Source organism: Puma concolor, chromosome A2 (genome assembly GCF_028749965.1).
Source record: "Puma concolor isolate L17-30 chromosome A2, mPumCon1.1.hap2, whole genome shotgun sequence".
Classification (NCBI taxonomy): domain Eukaryota; kingdom Metazoa; phylum Chordata; class Mammalia; order Carnivora; family Felidae; genus Puma; species Puma concolor.
In genome coordinates this window covers 165,499,241-165,522,241 of record NC_141668.1, presented here as the reverse complement: position 1 = coordinate 165,522,241, position 23,001 = coordinate 165,499,241, and the positions used below count along the sequence as shown (strand labels likewise).

At 44.7% G+C, this 23,001-nt stretch overlaps 1 protein-coding gene across 5 annotated transcripts; it reads right to left on the bottom strand.

Annotated features, from left to right (window-relative positions):
• Positions 1-8,812: 8,812 nt before the first annotated feature.
• Positions 8,813-21,642, bottom strand: LOC147583800 (uncharacterized). 5 transcript variants are annotated; one of them, XM_086681336.1, is made up of 9 exons: positions 21,132-21,642; positions 20,601-20,692; positions 16,854-16,977; positions 16,238-16,326; positions 15,469-15,595; positions 14,401-14,487; positions 11,974-12,069; positions 11,379-11,461; positions 8,813-10,020 (listed from the first exon to the last, which is right to left on the bottom strand). In XM_086681336.1, the coding sequence occupies exons 3-9, from the start codon at positions 16,882-16,884 to the stop codon at positions 9,244-9,246; spliced, it is 1,290 nt and encodes a 429-aa protein (XP_086537462.1). In that variant the 5' UTR covers positions 16,885-16,977; positions 20,601-20,692; positions 21,132-21,642; the 3' UTR covers positions 8,813-9,243. The 5 variants fall into 5 exon arrangements, with proteins under 5 accessions (XP_086537462.1, XP_086537472.1, XP_086537495.1 ...); XM_086681346.1 differs by having other exon boundaries at positions 21,275-21,642; XM_086681369.1 differs by having other exon boundaries at positions 16,238-16,684; positions 21,132-21,641.
• Positions 21,643-23,001: the final 1,359 nt, after the last annotated feature.

The following is a 23,001-nucleotide window of genomic DNA, read 5'->3' as shown; positions in this document are numbered from 1 at the left end:
ATTAAAAAAAGTTCTCACTCTGATGAATGAAAAAAGGAATTTTGGTATTTTACTTTGTTTTTTTCTTTTTTATGAGAACCATTTGTATTTTCTGTGAGTTGTGTGCCCATCTCTCTAATGGATATTTATATTTTCTTATTATTTGGTAGGAATTCTTTAATATTAATAAATCAGCCATCATGGTATGTTTCCAACATTTTCCTCTCTCTTTTGTCTTGGCCATGCAGCCTTTTTAAAATGAAGATACATTTATTAATTTTTAATTTGTGGCTGCTTGTTTCATTGAGGGTGTTGCTGGCCGATGTTTCTGCCAATTCTTATTTTAGGACAAGGGAAAGAGACAGTATTCTTTTTGTCACTTATGTTGGAGAACCCGGTGGGTTACCTGTTGAGATTCTAGTTATTGCTTGTCTTGGGAGGATATTGGGGTGTCACTGCTGGGGACACTCAGATCTAATTTTGGGAAGACAAGGAATGTAGGCCGGAGTCTGTGCTGAATGAGAATGGTGTGGCATTTGCTGGGTGTCCTTTCTTCTCTAGTGTGTAGGGCATTGAGGGTTGCTATTTGGAGTTTCTATCATCATTAATATTGGAAGGATATGGGAGGTCATTTGCTAAGCTCCCCTGGTCTCTGATGTTGGGTTAACTTGAGGGGTTAACCCAACACCAGAGAACTGATTCCTGTTGTTTCTCATATGGAGATCTGGGAAGGGGTCACTGGATGGAGATCCTATTGTCTCTAGTTTTGGGGTCATTGGGTAGAGCTTCACTTATCACAAGTCACTTTCTGGGACTTCCCTTCTCTGTCTTGTTGGTATAGACTGAGTGGGTCATTGGGATTGGGCTCCCCATTCTCTACTGTTGCAGGGAAGCTGAAGGAGTCCCCTCTGGGCCTGCTGTCATTTCTAGAATTGGAAGGGACTGGGGTGCTTGTTGGAGTTTCCATCATCTCTAATTTGGGGTGTTGCTTGTTCAGACCTCATCTTTTGTGTTTAGGGGTGGGTTGGGGATTACTCTTTGAGGTTCTGCTGTCTCTAGTGTTGGAGGAGGCTGGGAGTCTCTTGCTTAGGACTTCTGTCAGCTTGACTGTGGGACACAGACTGTGAGCATCACTTGCTGGGGGTCCCATAAGCTCTAGTCTTGGAGGACAGACTGAAGGATCACTTGCTGTGCCTTCTATCATCTCTAGTTTTGGGGGGCTCAGCTCAACATTTTTTAAAACCTTTTTATTTAGAAAAAAATTTAAATTTCTAAGAAAGTTACAAAACTGTATTGATTTTAAAAAATACATCAATAGTCATTTATATTTACTCACATGTATGTTTCCTATTGGTCTTCATGCATTCCTGGAGTTATGTGTCTCCATATGGAAAAATTTCCCTTCAGATTGAAGAACTCACTTTAGTGTGTCTATACTATGTCAACAGTATAGTTCTGTTGGTGATTAGTCCTTTCAGCTCTTTAAAAAACCCTGTTGGAAAACATTTCATTTCATCTCCGCTTTTGAGGAACGTTTTGTCAAGTTATACAATTTTAGGCCGAGAAGTTTTTTAAAACCTATTTGTTTTTATGATTGAAGTTTATTTTTATTATTTTAAAGTTTATTTTTATTATTATTTTGAGAGAGACAAGTGGGAGAGGGGCAGAGAGAGGGACAGAGAGAATCCCAAGCAGGTTCCTTGCCCAGCATGGAGCCCAACACAGAGATCAATCTCATGACCCTGGGATCATGACCTGAGCTGAAATCAAGAGTCAGACACTTAACCAACCGAGCCACCCAAGTGCCCCTCAACATAACCGTTTAGATGTCATTTACTGTCTTTCTGTTTCTGTAGTTTCCTTTAAAAAGTCATTATTAGACTTATTATTGCTCTCTTGAAAGTAATGTGGCCCTTTTCTTTGGTTGCTTTGAAGCGTTGCAGTTTGCTTTCAATTTTCTACAATTTGGCCATGTTTCCTTCATTTTTTAAAAACATATTTTTCATAGTTATTTTGAAATAACAGTCCTTGTCTGCTGACTCCAGTACCTGGATTGTTTCTGGATCAGCCTCTATTGATTTATATTTTCCCAATTTGTAACTTCTCCTATTTCTTTGCATGTCTAGTAATTTTTTATTGTTTGCTGGATATTGTTAATGACACTTTGTAGATGTTCTTGATTATTCTTCTGACTATTAAGTTTTGTAATGGCAGACAGTTATAGGGCTAATCACCTTGATCCCATGAAGGGTAGGTTTTAAATTTTATAAGGGCAGGTCTATTTCAATTTTGCACTTACTCCTAAGGTGTAACTCTTCCTCTTAGTGCATGATACATATCATGGTGTGGAATTTCAAGGGTATTGGTTGAAAACAGGTTTTTCCCAAGGTCACTCCACTATGGATAAGTCCAAAAAACAACCTTCAATTCTTAGAATGTGTGTCTTCTGAAACTTTTTGTGCAAACCCTCACCTTTCAGTAGCTATTCTCTGCTAATCCTCCTAGTGACTTCTGCCTAGGTGCAGGTTAGGTGTTATTCAAAGACCTGAGGGAAATGTTTAGGCAGATTTTGTGGACTTTTCTGGGACTCTTTCTTTTCCATTAAAAGAGCATTAAGGTTAGCACCTGTGTTATTTCAACATGCACCCAGCACTTATTGAGCATTTCCTTACTTTATGGCACCACAAGACATTCCATGACCATCTTGTATTTTCTCTGCCCTAGCCCTAGAATTAACCACTTTCCCAGGGAGCCCTGGTTACCACCCTTCCCCCACCCCATTTTTGAGAATGGTATTTAAAAACCAAGATCTACCATGTTGATTGATTTGTGAATATTGAACGAGTCCTCGAGCCCAGGAATAACTCCTACTTGATGATGGTGAATAATTCTTTTAATGTACTTGAATTTGATTTGCTAGTATCTTGTGGAGAATTTCTGCATCCAGGTTCATCAGGGATATTGGCCTGTAATTCTCCTTTTGAGTGAGGCCTTTGTCTAGTTTTGGAATCAAGGTAATGCTGGCTTCATAGAATGAGTTTGGAAGCTTTCCTTCCATTTCTTTCTTTTTTTTTTTTTGGGAACAGTTTGAGAGTAAAGGTATTAACTCTTTTCCATTTTTTGTCTTTTCTCCCCTCAGAGAGTCCCCCTTAAAATTTCTTGCAGGGCTCGTGTAGTGGTCATGAATTCCTTTAATTTTTGTTTGTCTGGGAAACTTTTAATCTCTCCTACTATTTCGAATGACAGCCTTGCTGGATAAAGAATTCTCGGCTCCATATTTTTCCAATTCAGCACATTGAATATATCCTGCCACTCTTTTCTGGCCTGCCAAGTTTCTGTGGACAGGGCTGCTACAAACCTGATTTGTCTTCCCTTGTAGGCTAAGGACACTTTTTCCCCCTTGCTGCTTTCATGATTCTTTCCTTGCCTGAGTATTTTGTGAATTTGACTATGATATGCCTTGCTGATGGTCGGTTTTTGTTGAATCTTATGGGAGCCCTCTGTGCTTCCTGGATTTTGATGTCTGTGTCTTTCCCCAGGTTAGGAAAGTTTTCTGCTATGATTTGCTCACATAACCCTTCTATCCCTATTTCTCTCTCTTCTTCTTCTGGGACCCCTATGATTCTGATGTTGTTCCTTTTTAATGAGTCACTGATTTCTCTGAATCTTAAATCGTGCTCTGTTGCCTTAGTTTCCCTCTTTTTTTCTGCTTCATTATTCTCCATAAGATTGTCCTCTATATCACTGATTTGTCGTTCTGCCTCATCTATCTTTGCCGCTGTGACATCCATCGGAGATTGCAGCTCAGTTATAGAATTTTTTTTATTTCATCCTGACTAGCTTTTACTTCTTTTATCTCCACAGAGAGGGATTCTAATCTATTTTCACCCCCAGCTAGTATTCTTATTATCGTGATTCTAAATTCTGGTTCAGACATCTTGCTTGTATCTGTGTTGATTAATTCCCTGTCATTTCTTCCTGTTCTTTCTTTTGGGGTGAATTCCTTCGTTTTGCCATTTTGAAGGAAGAAAAAGAATTAAGGTAAAAACAAATTAAAATTAAAAATTAAAAACAAAACACACACACACACACACACACACAAATCAAATAAATGATGCTAGATCCTAGGTGTGTTTTGGTCTGGTTGTTGAAAGGTGCTTGATAGATTAGAGAAAAAAGGGGAGAAAATAAAAAAGGAAAATGTTTGAAAATTTGAGAAAATGAATACAATAAAATAGAATGAGATGATGGAAGTAAAATAGAATTTGAAAGTTTACAAAAAAGTAAAAAATATGGTAGAAAAAATAAAGAAAATATTTTAATAAAAATTGAAAATAAAAATAAATTTTTCTCTTTCTGTATTCAAGAAAAAGAAATGAAAAGAAAAAAAGAAAATTGAATAGATGGACCAAGACTAAAATATGATTGAAATTACATCATTTTCTCCTGAAAGTCAAACTATGAAGTACTTTATAGCCTGTAAACTAAGCAGGTGGAGAGGCTTGTGGTTCCTGAAGAGTGAGGTTGACTCAGTTGGGCGGGGCTTAATGTAACGGCTCCGTTCTCCACTAGGTGGCGCTGCTTAGTTTACTGGGGTGAATTGTGGCGCTGGTAGGTGTGTATGCGCATGCGCGGGAGGGGTGAAAATGGCATCTACCCAGGCTCTAGTATCGGAATTCTGTGTCTTCCCGAGCAGCAATCGCACACCTGTCCTTTGTCTTCGGCTTCCATCCACTTCCCGCTCTTACCCTGTCCGTGAGCAAGCCATCAGGCTGCAGGCGGCACCTCCCTGCTGAGTTTTATCTCAGATGCGGCTTTGTTTCCCGACCCCTCACTTCAGAGGGGCTGCGGTTTTGTCCCGCTCACACCTTCTGGGGGAGGGTCTCACCGAGCAATGGCCGGTGCCGGCCGCACCCAAGACCATTCTCGGGACTGTGCTGCCGCCGATGCTCAAGAGACTGTGGCTGGGTGCCCACCCGCCCCAGAAAAAGTTCCCGTTTCAGGGATTATGGGAAATCGCAGCACGCGTCTGGCACCAGGCTTCCCCCTTAACGCCCTTGTTCCAGCACCAGCGAATGTGGTTGTTCTCCGGTCTGCTGGCACCTTTGCCTGTGTGGGGGCCGCACAGCCTCTACCGGCTGTCCTCCCGGCAGGGGAACCGCCTCTCCCCGTGTGGCCCGAGGCCCCCCGGACTCCACTCTGCTCCTGGGGATTCGCCCTTCCCACCAGAGCACTCCAGGTATGGAACTGGAGAGTTTCAGACTCTGCGCTCCCCCTGTTTGTAGATTCGTGTTGGCATTTAAACCCTCTCCTTTCTCCCTTTTTAGTTCAGCCCCTGGGCTGTTTCCACTTTTCCACTTTCTCTCCAGCTGCTTTGGGGGTGGGGGTGCTTTTCCCGTATTCTCCCCCCATCTCCGTCCCTTCTCCGCAAGCAAAAGCAGTTCCCTGCCCTCTGTGTCTTCTTTCTCCCCCAGTTCACCTCTCTGTGCCATGTACCTGGTGAGTTCTGTGGTTCAGGTTGTGCAGATTGTTGTGTTAATCCTCGAGTCAGTTTTCTAGATGTGCAGAATGGTTTAGTGTTGGTCTGGCTGATTTCATGGATGTGAGATGCAAAAAAAAAAAAAAAAAAAACAAAACACCAAAAAACCCAGGACTCTTGTTTGTTGGGAGATTTTGTATTACTGATTCAATTTCTTTGCTAGTTATGGGTCTCTTCAAATTTCTACATCTTCCTGTTTCAGTTTTGGTAGTTTGTGACTTTCTAGGAATTTGTCCATGTCTTCCAGGTTGCACATATGTATATGTTGGCGTCTCCTTTTTCATAATATTCTCTTAGGAATTGTTTATATTTCTATGGTATTGGTTGTGATCTCTCCTCTTTCACTCATGGTTTTATCTATTTGCTTCCTTTCTCTTTTCTTTTCGATGAGTCTAGCTAAGGGTTTATCAATTTTGTTTATTCTTTCAAAGAACCAGCTCTTAGTTTCGCTGATCTGTTCTAAAGGCAGCCTGTGGAATGGGAGAAGATATTTGTAAACAACATATCTGATAAAGGATTAGTATACAAAATCTATAAAGAACTTATCAAACTCAGCACCCAAAACCAAACAACCCAGTTAAGAAATGGGCAGAAGACACGAATAGACACTTTTCCAAAGACATCCAGATGCTAACAGACACATAAGAGATGCTCAACATCACTCATCATCAGGGAAAAACAAATCAAAACCGTGATGAGATGCCACCTCACAGCTGTCAGAATGGCTAAAATTAACAACATGAGAAACAACAGGTGTTGGCGAGAATGCAGAGAAAGGGGAACCCTCTTGCACTGCTGGTGAGATGCAAACTGGTGCAGTCACTCTGGAAAACGGTGTGGAGGTTCCTCAAAAAAAAATAAAACTAGCACTACCCTACAATCCTGCAATTTCACTATTAGGTATTTACCCAAAGGATACAAAAAATACAGATTTGAATGGGGTATATGTACCCCAGTGTTTATAGTAGCATTATCAACTATAGCCAAACTATGGAGAGAGTCAAAATGTCCATCAACTGAAGAATGGATACAGAAGGTGGTGTGTGTGTGTGTGTGTGTGTGTGTGTGTGTGTGTGTGTTTGTAGTGGAGTATTATTCAGCCATCAACTGTTTGTAATGATGTGGATAGAGCTGGAATGTGTTACGCGAAGCAAAATAAGTCAATCAGAGAATGACGAATAAATGATTTCACTCATATGTGGAATTTAAGAATCAAAATAGATGAACACATGTGAAGGGAGGGAAAAGAGAAGAAAGGGAAACAAACCATAAGACTCTTAATAATAGAGAACAAACTGAGGGTTGATGGAGGGAGGCGGGTAGGGGATGGGCTGGATGGGTGATGGGTGTTGAGGAGGGCACTTGTGATGAGCACCGAGTGTTATATGTAAGTGATGAATCACTGAATTCTACTTCTAAAACCAATATTCCACTGTATATTAACGAATTCAAATTTAAGTTAAAAGAAAGAAAACCCAAGATCTAGGTGCTGTACCTCCAATTTGAATTCATTACCACGAGGTCCATTCTAGCCTTTCTCTTTCCTTGCTTGTACTATCTTTGGCAGTGACCATGAGAAACTGGCTTTAATGATCTTTAATGACCTATAATATATATACTTAGTTGTCCAACTTTAGTATATATATAAAGCAGTCTCAGAATTGCTAACCCGTACCCTTGAGTGAAACAAATTTATTAACTCTAGTACAGAATTTGTGTACAGTTATTTTTGCTTTTAGTCTTATAGTATCAGGTCAAAATATATTTTTCCTAAGTAAGTTAGATTTCCTCTCCACACCCTTCAGTGTTGTTTGGTTATTCATTTGTAATACAGTGAGCTGCATTCATCATAGTCTGCATTCCATTTTGTGTTCCCTCTGCTACCTAGTGACTATATTTTATTCTAACCTATAATAATATTCACTCTTTGTGCTGTAACGTTCCACATGTAATGTAATGTTTTGAAAAATACAGAGATATTTGTATCCATCAACACAGTCATGCTATTGGGTAATTCCAAAATTTCCAAATTCCCTTGTGCTGTGCCTTTGTAGTAATCCTATTTCCACCTCTTACCCCTAGTAACTCCTGATTTGTTGTCCTTCCCTACAGTCATGTCTTTTCCAGAATGTCATTCAATGGAATCATACATGTGGCTTTTTGTCTTTTTCACTTAGCAAATTGAGTTTGATTAAAATTGAGGTATAATTTACATGCAATGCAATGTACAAATCTTAAGTGTACATACAGTTCAGTGCATTTTGACAAATGCATAGATCTGTGTAACTTATACTCCTGCCAAGACCTAGAATATTTTTCTCATCCTGTAAAGTTCCTGGTTGTCCTTTCCCAGTCAATCCCAGCTACTGCCTCACCTCCCCGCCTCAAACTTAGATGCAACCACTCTTCTTCCCCCCAACCCCCCTCACAGATTAGATTCTGCCTGTTCTAGAAATCTGTATAAATAGAATCATACAGTATTTACTCTTCTGTGTCCGGCTTGCTTTGCTTGGTATAATTCTCAGTTAAGTTTAATTCACAATAAAAAACGAGATACATATATAGTGTTTCCTATATACCAGGCAGTCTCTCAAGTGCTTACGTATTTTATTTTTCAACGTTTTTATTTATTTTTGGGACAGAGAGAGACAGAGCATGAACGGGGGAGGGGCAGAGAGAGAGGGAGACACAGAATGTGAAACAGGCTCCAGGCTCCGAGCCATCAGCCCAGAGCCCGACGCGGGGCTCGAACTCACGGACCGCGAGATTGTGACCTGGCTGAAGTCGGACGCTTAACCGACTGCGCCACCCAGGCGCCCCTGGGTGTGTGTCTTCTGAAGAGGTTTCCATTTTGATGATATTCCTAGGGCTTTCCCTTAGTGTGAATTGTCATGCTATTGTGATAATTGTGATTGACTGGAGATATCATGACAGGCTTCCCTTTAGCCAATGCATTCCTCCTGTTGCTCCCCAGTAGGTAATTTTTTTCTGTGAGAGTTTTACCACATAGGCTGCACTTGATAGGGCTTCTCTCCACAGTTAGTTAACATGTGGGCTATTGAATATTATTCCATGTTGATTAGATTAGAAGGAGGGCCTGCTGAAGGCTTTCCCTCACTGAGTCATGGCCAGGCTCCAAGATGGTCCCCAGTAGTTTCTGTCTCCTTTTATGCATACCTCGTGTAGTTCCCTCCCACATCGAGTCAGGATTGGTCCAGGTGACCAACACAATATAGATGAAGAGACAATATATCCTTCTGAGACTAGGTCATAAAAGACATTATGGCTTCTGCATTGGCTCTTTTGGATCACTTTATTTGGAGAGAACCTGCTGCCATATTGTAAAGACACTCATCACTGTGGAGAGGCCTACATGGCGAGGGACTGCAGGTCCCATGCCAACAACTGGCACTAGTTTGTCAGGCATGTGAATAATCAACCTTCAGAGTGGACCCTTCATTCCTAAAGACTTCAGATGATGGTAGTTCTAGTTGACATATTGATGGCAACCTCATGAGGGAGCTAGAATTAGAATTACGTAGCTAATCCATTTCTGAACTCCTGACCTACATAAATTGTGAGACAATAAAGGTTTGTTGCTTTAAAGGACTACGTTTTGCGGTTAATTTGTTATGCAAAGATAGTTTCTGCATCCAGTATGAATTGCCAAGATGTCTGAGGTTGAGAAATCAATGGATTCTTTCCCATAGTCACTGCATTCCTATCTACCTATTATGAATTCTCTTGTGCACAGAAAGGTAAGAGTTAGTGGTGAAAGATTTTCCGCAATGACTACATTTGTAGGGTTTCTCTCCAGTGTGAGTTCTCACATGTTTCTTAACAGACGAGAGATTGTTAAATGCTTTCCCACAGTCACTACACTCATAAGGTTTCTCTCCATTATGTATTCTCTTGTGCACAGTAAGAGAAAAGCTACTGCTGAAGGATTTTCCACACTGATCACACTCATAGGGTTTGTCTCCAGTATGAGTTCTCACATGCTGTGTCAGGTGTGAGCTCTTCCTAAAGGCTTTCCCACAGTCATGGCACTCATAGGGTTTCTCCCCCGTATGAATTCTGTGATGCACAGTAAGGGAGGACCTTGTGCTGAAGGCCTTCCCACACTGCTTACATTCATAATGATTCTCCCCGGTATGAACTCCCTTGTGCCTTTTGAGGATACACCTAGTGCGGAAGACATGGAAACACTGATTACATTCATAGGGTTTTTCTCCAGTGTGAATTCTCACGTGCAGCCTAAGGGATGAGGGATCATTGAAGGCTTTGCCACAGTCCGTGCACTCATAGGGCTTCTCCCCATTGTGTATCCTCTTGTGAATGGTCAGGTAGGATCTACTGCTGAAGGACTTGCCACACTGATTACAGTCATAGGGTTTTTCTCCAGTATGAATTCTCTTGTGCTGAGTGAGGTTAGATTTTGTGCTGAAGACTTTAAAGCACTGATTACATTCATTGACTTTCACTCCGAGATGATTTCTTTCCTGTTGAGAGACGAATGATAACTATAATTTGTCTTATTTTATTTTTTAAAGTTTTGTTTATTTATTTTGAGACAGAGAACAAATGGGGAAGGGGCAGAGAGGGAGCGAGAGGATCCCAAGCAGGCTCTGTGCTGTCAGCAGAGCCCGATGCAGGGCTTAAACTCATAAACTGTGAGATCATGACCTGAGCCGAAATCCAGAGTCTGATGCTTAACTGCCTGAGCCACCCAGGTGCCCCTAATTTGTAATATTTTATTTTATTTTATTTTTTTATTACTTTTAATGTTTATTTATTTTTGAGAGACAGAGTGTGAGTGAGAGAGCGGCAGAGAGAGAGAGAGGGAGACAGAGGATCTGAAGAGGGCTCTGTGCTGTCATCAGTGAGCTCGATGCGGGGCTTGATCTCACAAACCATGAGATCATGACCTGAGCTGAAGCTGGATGCTCAACCAACTGAGCCACCCAGGCACCCATAATTTGTAATGTTTTTTTTTAATGTTTATTTATTTTTTGAGAGGCAGGGAGAGAGAGACAGTGTGTGAGCAGGGGAGGGGCAGAGAGAGAGGGAGTCACAGAAACCTAAGCAGGCTCCAGGCTCTGAGTTGTCAGCACAGAGCCTGACGTGGGGCTCAAATTCACAAACTGCGAGATCACGACCTGAGCTGAAGTCAGACGCTTAACCGACTGAGCCACCCAGGCACCCCTGTAATATTTTAAATATTCAAGACTATTGTAGGAATTCTCTCTCCCAGCAATTCAGTTATATATAACATTATTATAATTGGTGTTTTTGCTACTTTGAGTATTTGTATAGGGTTCCTGCTAGTTTGAATGATTAGAAGCTAAAAAACATGGCTGTGGTGCCATAGGCCTTATCATATTCAGAGAGCATTTTTCTGATAGGCTTAATACCAGCTTATGTTTGAAGCCTCAATATCTGAGTCACATTTATGGAAACAGAGAGATGCTCAGGGAAGAAATAATTGTGGAGATAACTTATATTTTTCTCCAAATTCACAATAGTTTCATGGTATTTCTCCAGAGGCACCACTTTCTCTTTAGAGAATGACTCTCTTGGGAACTTTGTAGTTTTTCTAATTGATGGCATTTTCCTACTGTGGAAAATCAGCAATCTTACCATTTAAAAAAAAGTTATTTATGTATTTTGAGAGAGACAGTACAAGCAGGGGAGGACCATAGAGAGAAGGAGAGAGAGAAAACCCCAAGCAGGCTCCACACTGACAGAGCAGAGCCCATTGTGGGGCTCAAACTCACGACCCGGGAGATCATGACCTGAGCCTAAATCAAGCGTCGGATGCCTAACCGACTGAGCCACCCAGGCACCCCAGCAGTCTTACCATTTTTACACCTTTGTGTTGCTCTTGTCTGAAAACATGCTGCTTAGAAGTTAACCCTTTGGCTCTAAGTAGAGTCTCCAAATCTGAAACAAATTGAAAAGAAATTTCAGTCTGTGGAGAAAATAATAGATAAAATGCACATATTAGTGAAGGCAGACCCTAAGGGATTAGGGTTTTTCCAAAGGTTTGCGATGAAAGGGTCACAGGTATAAACATTGTAGGTATTAAAAAAAAAAAAAGACTCTAAGAAGGTTGAGACTGATGCTGACAAAGGAAGGAATTGTCAGGAATGTAAAGTGGGAAGGGACTGAAGAAGGATCTCACGTGACACTTACAAGTAATAAGGAAAATAGACATGCTTTTGTTCTTCCTCTGAGGCTAAGGTGTGAGGTGATGAAAAGAGAATTAAAGAGGAAGCAAAGAAGGTGCACAAGGAGGCTTATCCCAAAGGCTTTCGATCTTGTCAGAAAAAAAAAAAAAAGGGGACGATTTTCCAAAGCTCCCTGATTGGCATTTCCCAACGTAATACTCCAAATTCCCAAGCCACAGGCCAGAGATGATCCTCATGAGGACTCATAATCCAGCTGGTGCTCACCTGGAAAGCTGCCTGGGAGAATTCCAGTCTCCTTTGTCACCACTTTATCTTTTTGCTCCAATTTGGAGACCACACCAGGCTTACCAACTTGATTTCCTACACATAAAGGAAAGACACAGTATGAAGGGGGACCCTCCAGGGGAAAATGAGTCCCACCATGGAACTGAAGCCCATATTCTGAGGATAAGCAGGTGCGGCTTTAGGAACACTGGGATAATGATCCCTAAATTCTAATAAATAGAGTAACTCCTCTTTCATAGTGAAAAAACAAATTAAGCATCCTCAGTCAATATCCAGGGTGTCTGGGGGGAATAATGAGTCCCAGAGGCTAATGCCCAAGCTGAAATACAGAATTAAGAGCCCCAAAGCTTTCATGCACAGAGAATATAAAGTTAGGGCCAGGAATATATCTTTAGTTCATAGGGAAGGCATTAGACTGTAACCTCCGCAACGGTAAGGACCACTCTATCTGGTTCACCACTGTATGCCTAACTCTTAGCATAGACCTAGGAACATGAAGGTGCTTAAGGAAGACTTCTGTGAGGTGATGCCAGCAAAAATGGTGGGGTAGGGAACTCCACAAAAAGTAGCAAATAAAGGGGTAAAAACTGTTAGAATTAACTTTGATGGAACTCTGGAAAGTTATCAAAAGCTTCCAGCAATGAGGAGAATGCTTACTTAAGACAACACAGCTGAATCTGTAAGAGAGCCCTGTGGCCTTTGAGCTGACCCTCGCCCCATCTGCTTCCCCCCTCAGCAGCCACCTTAAAGACAATAAGCTGTGCTCCTAGTACTAGTGGAAGGAGGACCAGGACAAATGTTATTTTGAGAGAACTTTGGTTGTCTATTTTGACCTTCCTGGTGGCTCCCAGAAGGACTGGCTCAGAGGGCTTGCCTTTATTTTGCCTAACTCCAAACTCTCCCGGAGTTGAAGTGCTATGGGGGTGGAGGGCTGGGGCATGTGCTGAATACATTTAAATGTATTAGCTACCGCTGCCTGGGGCAAAGGAAAATTGCTGAATAAGACTAACCAGAAAGTCTCAGAGGAAAAGTAGGGAACAAGATACTTTGGGGGAAAGGGGCTTTGACATGCTCCCATGTAGTCCTAGGAATGTGGAAGGCCATGTACATACCCAGGGTTGGGTGTATGCTCAGAAAACATCTGAAAAGGTAGTAAACCTTCACCTTTGACTGGCCTTCAGGCTTTGTACAAGCAGGAAGTGAAGGCTAAGGCCAGGTTGTAACCTGATTGGTTTTTAAAGGCATGCTCCTATATACACAGAGACTGTGTGGAAAGACTGGGAATTTGGGGGTTCCAGGAATTTAAGGAAATCTCTGATAAAACACTAACTGACCATTAGCCTAACAAAATGGAGATTGCAGTGGCTACACATGGCAAATACAGACATAACAAAATTAGTTCAGAAAATGTCACCAAACAACACCAACTACAACAAGTGACAACATCAAACCATGGGGATGCGGGAATCTCTGATTTACAGAATTGCCAGGACATTCCAAACGTAGAGTTTTCAACAATTTATGAGGCATGCAAAGAAACAAAAAAGCATGGTCCATTATAGGGAAAGGAAATTAATAGAAACTGTCCCTGAGGAAGAGACTCACTGGACAAAGATTTCAACTATTTTAAGCATGCACAAAGGGCTAAAGGAAACCGTGAGAACAGGTTCTCAAGAAATAGTGAAAGAAATTGTAAAAAGGAACCAAACAGAAATTATGGAGTTGAAAGTACAATAAATTGAAATGAAATATTCACTACTGAAATTTATTGGCACATTTGATCTGGTGGGAAAAAGAATCAGTGAACTTGAAGATAGATCAATTGAGATCGCCCAATCTGAAGCCCACAGAGGAAAAAAGAAAACAAAAATAGAGCAGAGCATAAGAAACCTGTGGGACAACATCCAACTTTCAACATATGCATAATGGAGTTCTTGAAGGAGAGGACACAGAGAGAGGCAGAAACATTGTTTTAAAAAGCAAATGGCCGGGACGCCTGGGTGGCGCAGTCGGTTAAGCGTCCGACTTCAGCCAGGTCACGATCTCGCGGTCCGTGAGTTCGAGCCCCGCGTCGGGCTCTGGGCTGATGGCTCGGAGCCTGGGGCCTGTTTCCGATTCTGTGTCTCCCTCTCTCTCTGCCCCTCCCCCGTTCATGCTCTGTCTCTCTCTGTCCCAAAAATAAATAAAAAACGTTGAAAAAAAATTAAAAAAAAAAAAAAAAAAGCAAATGGCCAAAATATTCCCTGAACTGCAGAAAGTCATGAATCTACACACTGAAGAAACTTAACACCAAAGAGGATCAATTCAAAGAGACCAAACTGAGACATATTATAATCAAACTGTTGAAAGCTCAAGACTAAGAGAGTAGCCTGAAAGTAGCAAGAGAATTTTTGGTTTTTCACATACGTGGGATCATCTTTGATAAGATCAACAGCTGATTTCTTGTCAGAAATTGTAGAGGCCGTAAAGCAATAGGATGACATATTCCAAGTGCTGAAAGAAAAAACCTGTCATCATTAATTCTATACACAGCAAAACTATCCTTCAAGAATATGAAAAGACAATACACAGAAGGGGCGAAGATATTTGCAAGCCAGGTATTTGATAAGGGTCTAGCATCCAGAATATATCAGGAACTCTTAGAAGTCCACAATAAAAAGGCAAACGACCCCACCCTCCACTCTCCAGGATGGGCAAAGGACATGTATACAAATTTTTTCCAAAAAAGATATACAAATGGCTAACAAGCACATAAAAAAGATGACCTGTGTCATTATTCTTTAGGGAAATGCAAATGAAAACCAAGCATTCCCACATTACTTGTGCATCTGTACCACGGAGAAAACGTTGGAAGCTCCTCAAAAAGCTAATCATAGAATGACCATATGACCCAGAAATTCCATTTCTAGGTATGCATACAAGAGAACTGAAAATAAGCGTTCAAGCAAAAATGTACATGAATGTTCATAGCAGAGCACTCTTCAACATAGCCAAAAGGTGGCCGCAACACAAATGTCCATCGACTGATGAGTGGGGACACAAAAAGTGTCCACACACACAACGGAATGATGTTCAGCCAGAAAAAGGAATAACGTTCTGATACAAGCTACAACATGGCTGAACCCTGAAAACATTCTGCTAAGCAAAAGAAGCCAGATCCAAAAGGCTGTGGATTGTAGGATTCCATTTACATGCAATATCCACAAGAGGTAAAACCATAGAGACAGAAAGCAGATCAGTGGTAGCCAGCGGCTGGAGTAGGTGGGAAAGGGAGTGGCCACTTAAGGGTTACAGGGTTTATTTTGGTGCAATAAATGTTCTGGAGTTAGAGATGGTTGCACAACACTGTGGCATTACCAAAAATCACTGAATTGTACACAAAAAACGTTTTCTCTTCTGTGAGTGTTACATGGATCCAAAAAAACACCTGTTATGGGACTCACTAAGCATACGCGGGGATGAGGTCAGGCTTACCGAGCGAGGCCAGGTTCCTGCAGTTCTCCTGCATCACGTCTCTGTACAGTGTTCTCTGAGAAGGGTCCAGCAGGGCCCACTCCTCCTGGGTGAACTCCACGGCCACATCCTCGAAGGTCACCGAGTGCTGAACCGTCACAAACATCACGGCTTAGGCAAGGACCATCCCCGCCGAGCGGGCAGGAGAAGGGCAGAGGACGATGGGACGAGGGGCCGGGAACCCAAAGCGCAAGACGTGCGGGCCGGGTTCTGAGCTCTGCTCTCAACCGCTTCTGGGCTCAGCCTGCGGTGCCCCTCCCTGTCTACTTATGCCCGCTCCCACGGGGAACGTGCCCCTAACACAGAGGTGATTCTCTTATTCCAGTGAGACTGTGAAATCCTGCAAGCTGATCTCCCTCCATCTGCAGGGCTGAGTAGAGGCCGGGGACATGGCAGAGATCAGAGAAACACCTGGTAAATGAATGAGCGACTCCCCCACAGCTGTCACCAAGTACTTGAGTTTAGGACACAGTCAGGTCTTCCTCAGTTTCCCCTAAAAACCTCTCTGCGGAACGTGACGGAGACGGTGACCCTGGAGGAACCTCGGCAACGTAGAAAACGTCGACAAACACGACGTTGCCTGGGGTGCCCCTGACCCTCCATCAGATGCCCGGAGACCCGGGGCCCTCCGGACACCTGGTTTGGCCATGAGGCTCCAGGTCACTGGAGGAGAACAAATTCAGCTTCTGGTCAAAGGAATAATGACTTGGAGAAAAGAGTAGTGACTCACCGGTAACCAGCTGGTCAGGAAGCCCTTAGCCAACCCTTCCTCCTCCGTGCGTCCGTTCCGAGGACAGGCTGAGTACAGGGAAGGCTGAGCTGGAGAAGAAGAAAGGAGTCAGGAGAGCCCAGGACGGCTCTGTATGCCGGCACTCACCAGTCTGGGGGCTTCCCCACCCACCTGCACGTGACTACATCCCGCCACGCACACGCACGGCCACACCCATGACCACCCCACACAGTGTGGGTGGACACACACACACACGCACACACGCGCGCGCACACACACACACACACACACACACACACACACAGCTTTCACAGGACACGTGTCAGAGTGGCCCGGTCTCACCCAGGACCCAGGGCCAGGAAATAGGGCCAAGGGTCTTACTGACCTGGAGGAAGAGATTATTAGTCCCATTTCACAGATGAAGAAACTGAAGTTCAAGGGACACCACTGTTATTTTTCCAAGTTTATAGAAAGAATCCCAAATCCCAAGAACACATCGGGGACCGGTGACCCCCGGGCATCTGGCTCCACTCCGGCCTCACCGCTCGGCCCCTCCTTTCCCGCTCCGTGGTGCAGGGGCCTTTACCACCTGGACTCTGAGGGCCCCCCGACTTACCACAAGTGGGGGGCAGAACCACGGCCGCCATCCTGTGACTCAGACAGGAATTTCCCCGGACAACGGGCAGCGGAAGAACCCGGACGCTCCTCCTCTGGTCGGCACAGCGCGCTCAGGCCGGGCCCTGGGGGAAACGGGACAACAGGAAGCCTTCACAGCCTCTCTCCCACCGCGGGCTTCCACGGACCAACCCATCTTAGCCTGCCCGTTGTGTCCTCCTTCAACATGCAGGTGGGGTCCCCAGCATTGGGTCTTTACTTAGCAGGTGATGAACCAGGGCTGGCAAAGCCACAGCTCGTCCTCTTGGGTCCTAACGGTTCGACCGGGACACGCCTCCGCCGCCCCACCTAAATCCCCAGCTTCCCTGAGTCTCAGGGCACATTCTTCCCATGCAGGTGGCTGTCACAAACACATTCCCAGGTCCGACCCTTTGGTTACTGGAGATGATGACGGCTGATACTAGTCTTTGCCTCCCCCAGCCCCACCGCCCTCAGATGACGGGTGACGTCAGAGTGCGTGAGGACGACCCTCGGTGTTACGAGTTTGTCCCCTTCCACCTGGGGCGCCACCCTGACGCCATCACCTGACACTATTCTGCCACCTAAAACAATAGCTGAGAAAGGTCTCTCTGAATCCAGCCTCGCAAACGTTGTCCTTGTTCATGTTTTCTTTCCCTACATGTGTTTTGTTTTGTTGTTTTTGTTTTGTTTTTTTTAGAGAGAGAGAGAAAGAGGGCAAGTGTGAGTTGGGGGCAGGAGTGCAGATGGAGACAGAGAATCTCAAGCAGGATCCACACCCAGCCCACTGCGGGGCTGGAACCCACAAACCACGAGATCATGACCTGAGCTGAAACCAAGACTCAGGTGCTTAACTGACTGAGCCACCCAGTCACCCCTAGAAAGTTCCTTTTTATAAAAAGGGAAAGGCCAGGAAAGATACATATCCACCCCCACATCGGGCTCTATGTTGACAGCTCAGAGCCTGAAGCCTGTTTCAGATTCTGTGTCTCCCTCTCTCTGCCCCTCTCCTGCTCATGTGTGCTCTCTCTCAAAAATCAATAAATGTTAAAAAAAAATTTTTTTTTAAACACCCCACACAATTGCAATCCTCAAAACTGAAAACAAATAATGAAACAAACCTAACTGCATATCAAGTTGGAAGCACGACCATACAGAGTCTGGAAAACCATGAGTCATGCCCTTACATGACTTTAAAATGAAGTATATCGTCAATTCTGCCCGTTTCCTACTACTGATGGACATTTGAGTTGCTTCGCATCTTTTGCTGTCGGAAATAATGCTCCCATGAGTAACCGCACGTGTACATATTGTTTTGCATGTTGGGAGGTTTACATTCAGAGTGTATTTCCAGAGACATGGACAGCAATGCTTCCGAGTGTCAGTTTTTACATACTGTGAAGGAGAATACCATTAAGTAGATAAATCAATGTTGTTAGGAGTCAATATTTTTTGTATAACATATAAAAGATCAATATAAAATCAAAGAAGTTAAGGGGAAAAAAAACCACTGCAAAATTAAATTAAATTAGAAATGTCATGTTAAACTCATGATTTAAAAAACATGTATGTTTTGGGCACTGGCTGGCTCAGTTGGTGGAGTGTGCCACTCTTGATCTCCAGGTTGTAAGTTTGAGTTCCATGTTTGGTGTAAAGATTACTTAAAAATAAAATCTTAAAAACAAACAAACAAACCCCAATACACATATATTTCCTAGTTATATCCAGAGAAAGGTGCTAGAAGTAATGCTACTCCAGCAGCACTTAGCACATCCAGGGTCTAGATCTCGGTTTTTATTTATTTTTAATTTTTTAAAGTTTATGTATTTATTTATTTATTTATTTATTTATTTATTTATTTATTTTTAAAAATTTTTTAAACGTTTATTTATTTTTGAGACAGAGAGAGACAGAGCATGAACGGGGGAGGGTCAGAGAGAGGGAGACAGAATCTGAAGCAGGCTCCAGGCTCTGAGCTGTCAGCACAAAGCCCGATGCGGGGCTCGAACTCACAGACCGTGAGATCATGACCTGAGCCGAAGTCGGCTGCCTAACCGACTGAGCCACCCAGGCGCCCCAAAGTTTATTTATTTATTTATTTATTAAAAAAAATTTTTTTTTTCAACGTTTATTTATTTTTGGGACAGAGAGAGACAGAGCATGAACGGGGGAGGGGCAGGGAGAGAGGGAGACACAGAATCGGAAAGAGGCTCCAGGCTCTGAGCCATCAGCCCAGAGCCTGACGCGGGGCTCGAACTCACGAACCGCGAGATCGTGACCTGGCTGAAGTCGGACGCTTAACCGACTGCGCCACCCAGGCGCCCCGAAAGTTTATTTATTTTTGACAGAGAGACAGAGCATGAGTGGGGGAAGGGCAGAGAGAGACACACACAGAATCGGAAACAGGCTCCAGGCTCTGAGCTGTCAGCACAGAGCCCGACGGGGGCCTCAAACTCACCAACCGTGAGATCATGACCTGAGCTGAAGTCAGACGTTTAAACTGACTGAGCCGCCTAGGTGCCCCTAGATCTTGGTTTTTAATATGATTCACCATGATAAGGAGCAAAGTATGCAGTAATAATGGAAAATCTCCAGTTTATGTTAAGGGGAAAAAAAAGCAAGATAAAGAAAAATGCATATAGTACTACAATGTTTTGTGGAGGCAAAGTGGAAACAAGAATATATTTGCTTGTATTTACTTAATTAAAACCTGGAAGGATAAGAATGCATGATAAACCATGAAAAGTAATTACCAGGGCGCCTGGGGAGCTCAGTTGGTGGAGCAGCCCACTCTTGATTTTAGCTCAGGTCATGATCCCAGGGTTTTGGAACCGAGCCCCACATTGGGCTCTGCTCTGAGTGTCGAGCCTGCTTGGGATTTTTCTCCCTCCCTCCCTCTCTCCCTCTCTCTCTTACTCTAAAAAAAACAAAACAAAACAAAACTAAACTAAACTAAACTAAAAAAAAAAGTAATTACCTGTAAGTCGTTCAGGGAAGAATAGGATTTAAATTTTTTTTTTCAACGTTTATTTATTTTTGGGACAGAGAGAGACAGAGCATGAACGGGGGAGGGGCAGAGAGAGAGGGAGACACAGAATCGGAAACAGGCTCCAGGCTCTGAGCCATCAGCCCAGAGCCCGACGCGGGGCTCGAACTCCCGGACCGCGAGATCGTGACCTGGCTGAAGTCGGACGCTTAACCGACTGCGCCACCCAGGCGCCCCAAGAATAGGATTTTAGAACACGTGAGGACAAGATTTTATAATATATACTTTTTCATGTCGTCTTGGTTTTGCAAAGATGCAAAGAAAATGCAAAGAAAAATTTTAACGAGAATTTTAAACATTTGAGTATTTTATAAGAAAATCGAGTAATTTAGGGGCGCCTGGGTGGCTCGGTCGGTTGAGCTTCCGACTTGGTTTCAGGTCACGATCTCACAGTTTGTGAGTTCGAGCCCTGCGTCAGGCTCTGTGCTGACAGCTCAGAGCCTGGAGCCTGCTTTGGATTCTGTGTCTACCCGTCTCTCTGCCCCTCCCCTACTCATGCTCTGTCTCTCAATAATAAATAAACGTTAGAAATTTTTTTTAATTAAAAAAAGAAAGAAAATCAAGTAATTTAATTTTTAAGCTTCACTCTTAAAGACTCCTGGTGTTTACAGCTTGAGCACAGGAAGGGTCCTGCCCAGTGGAGGCTGCCGAGGCCTATTATTACCAGTTCCACAGGGTACTCACCTGATCACACAGAAATCCACGGATCCCTGAGGGCAGGTGAACCTTGAGGCTGGTTTCAATACAAACTTGAAATGGAGAGATGCTTTTCTTGCCTGGAAAAAAAAAAAAAAAGGCACAAAGATTGCTTTTGAGGCATTTTTATAGGAAGTAATAGTTGTTGGATAGAAAGGCCGCCCATTCACAATTCATTTTTTTTTCTTTTTTAACTGATTTAAGATGTAACGAGGGTCCCAAGGGTCCCAGCCTGTTGGCGGGGACTGAATGTGCCCGATTCCCATCCAGCCATCTGCTCCCGAATGGGAGGAAGCAGCCTTGCTCAACTCATTCCGCAGGATTAAGCTTCTGGGCCTCGTCACTTAGGGATCCCTCGGATGAGTGACTCAGCTGGCTCTGAAACAATTTCCACAGTGGATTCGGGACTTCAGGGATTTTAAGGTCCTAGATGGAGCAGGGCTGGGGCCGGTTAAGTTTCCGTAGTGGGGGGCGGTCCCGTGCATTGGAGGGCGGTGAGCAGCATCCCCCGGCCCGTACCCTCTAGATGCCCTACGTGACAATCACACAGTCCCCAGACATGGCCGGAAGTCCGGGGGTAGAGTGGTAGAGTGGCCGCAGGGGAGGTGACAGGACCGTGCTTTCGGAGTAGGGGACGGCGGTGTCCGGAGCTAGAGGCTGACCTGAGGAACAGCCTGAGGCCCCAGGGAAGGACTGGGGCTCGCGTGAGGGACAGGGGGATGTCGGCGTGACCCGGGGCTGCCCGAGGCCCAGCCCCTCCCTCCCGGATCGGACCCAAGATCTCCGCGGCGCATCGAGTCCCGCTCCTCAAGCGGGTTCCGGCGCGCACCGGCCGGGAAGACCGGACTCGCAGCCCTGGTGCCAGACCCGCGGCTGCTCCCCGGCCGCACTTCCGCTTCCGGCCTCGGGATAGCGGCGGGAGACCCGGGCGTTCGGGGTCTCGGGGCGGTGGGCTGTGGCGGCGAGGAGGGAACAGGGCCGGGATGGGCGGAGGCGGGGAGCGAGGAGCGAGGTAATGGGGAGGGCTGCGGCGGGGGCGGGGTAAGGGGGAGTGGTTAAGGGGTGAGCTGCGGTGGGGTGTGGCAAGGGGGCAGGGCGAAGGGATGCGCGGCGGTGGGGGCGTGGTTAGGGGCGTGGTTAGGGTGGGCTGTGTCAGGGAGGGGTTGGGGGCGGGGTGAAGGGGTGGTCTGAGGCGGGGACGGGGTAGGAGGTATGGTTAAGAGGTGGGGGGCGGGGTAAGAGGTGGGCTGTGGTAGGGAGGGGTTCGGGGAGGGTTTGGGGCGTGGTTAAAGGGTGGCCTGCGGCGGGGGCGGGGTGAAGGGGGGCTTCGGCGGAGACGGGGCGTGGCCTGCGGCGGGGGCGGGGTTGGGGCGGGTTGAAGGCGAGGACTTCGGCGGGGACGGAATAGGAGGTGTGGTTAAGGGGTAGGCGTTGGGGGGTGGGGTAGGCTGTGGCAGGGAGGGGTTTGGGGGCGGGGTTAAGGGGTAGGCGGTGGCGGGGATGGGACGGGTTGCAGGGGAGGACTTGGGCGGGGACGTGGCTAAGGGGGGCGGGGTTGGGGCCGGTTGAAGGGGAGGACTTCGGCGGGGATGGGGTAGGAGGCGTGGTTAAGGGTGGGGGTTAGGGGAAGGGGTGAAGGGGTGGGCAGCGGCGGGGGCGGGAGGGAGCCGGGCCTCAGGCAGAGGTGCTTTAGTTTGCTTAGTTGACAAGGAAAGATGACTTTTTTGACAAATCAAAGTCCGTGAGAGGACTATGGAAAAAGTGATTTACGAAGCATTCTCTAACTTTTGTTATTGGAGAAAAAAATCCAATGAAAATAACCAATTGAGGGAGGAATACAGTGGGTGCAGAGACAATCCTTGTATCTTAGTATGTGGTAAAGTTAGCATTTCAAATGAGCTGGAAAATGATGACTTAATAATGATTTGAGGGGAATATAGTACACATTTAAAAATTAACTGGGGGCGCCTGGGTGGCTCAGTCGTTTGAGCCTCCGACTTAGGCTCAGGTCATGATCTCCCGGTTAGTGGGTTTGAGCCCCACGTGGGGCTCTGTGCTGACAGCTCAGAGCCCAGAGGCTGCTTCAGATTCTGTGTTCTGCTCTCTCCCTGCCCCACCCCTGCTTGTGGTCTGTCTCTCTCTGTCTTTCAAAAATGAGTAAACATAAAAAATTGTTTTTAAATAAAAAGCAAAAATTAACTGAAGTATTCAGGAAAAAGTTCCAACTATATTCGAAAGGTAAAATTAAAAACTCTAAAAGTCAGAAGAAAACATGGAGGAACTTGTGTATAACCTAGGTATTTTACCTAAATATGAATCTTTATAGTAACTGTCACTTGGTGAAAAAAAAAACAGAGAAGGTACAATGGAAGATGACCTGAATATTTCT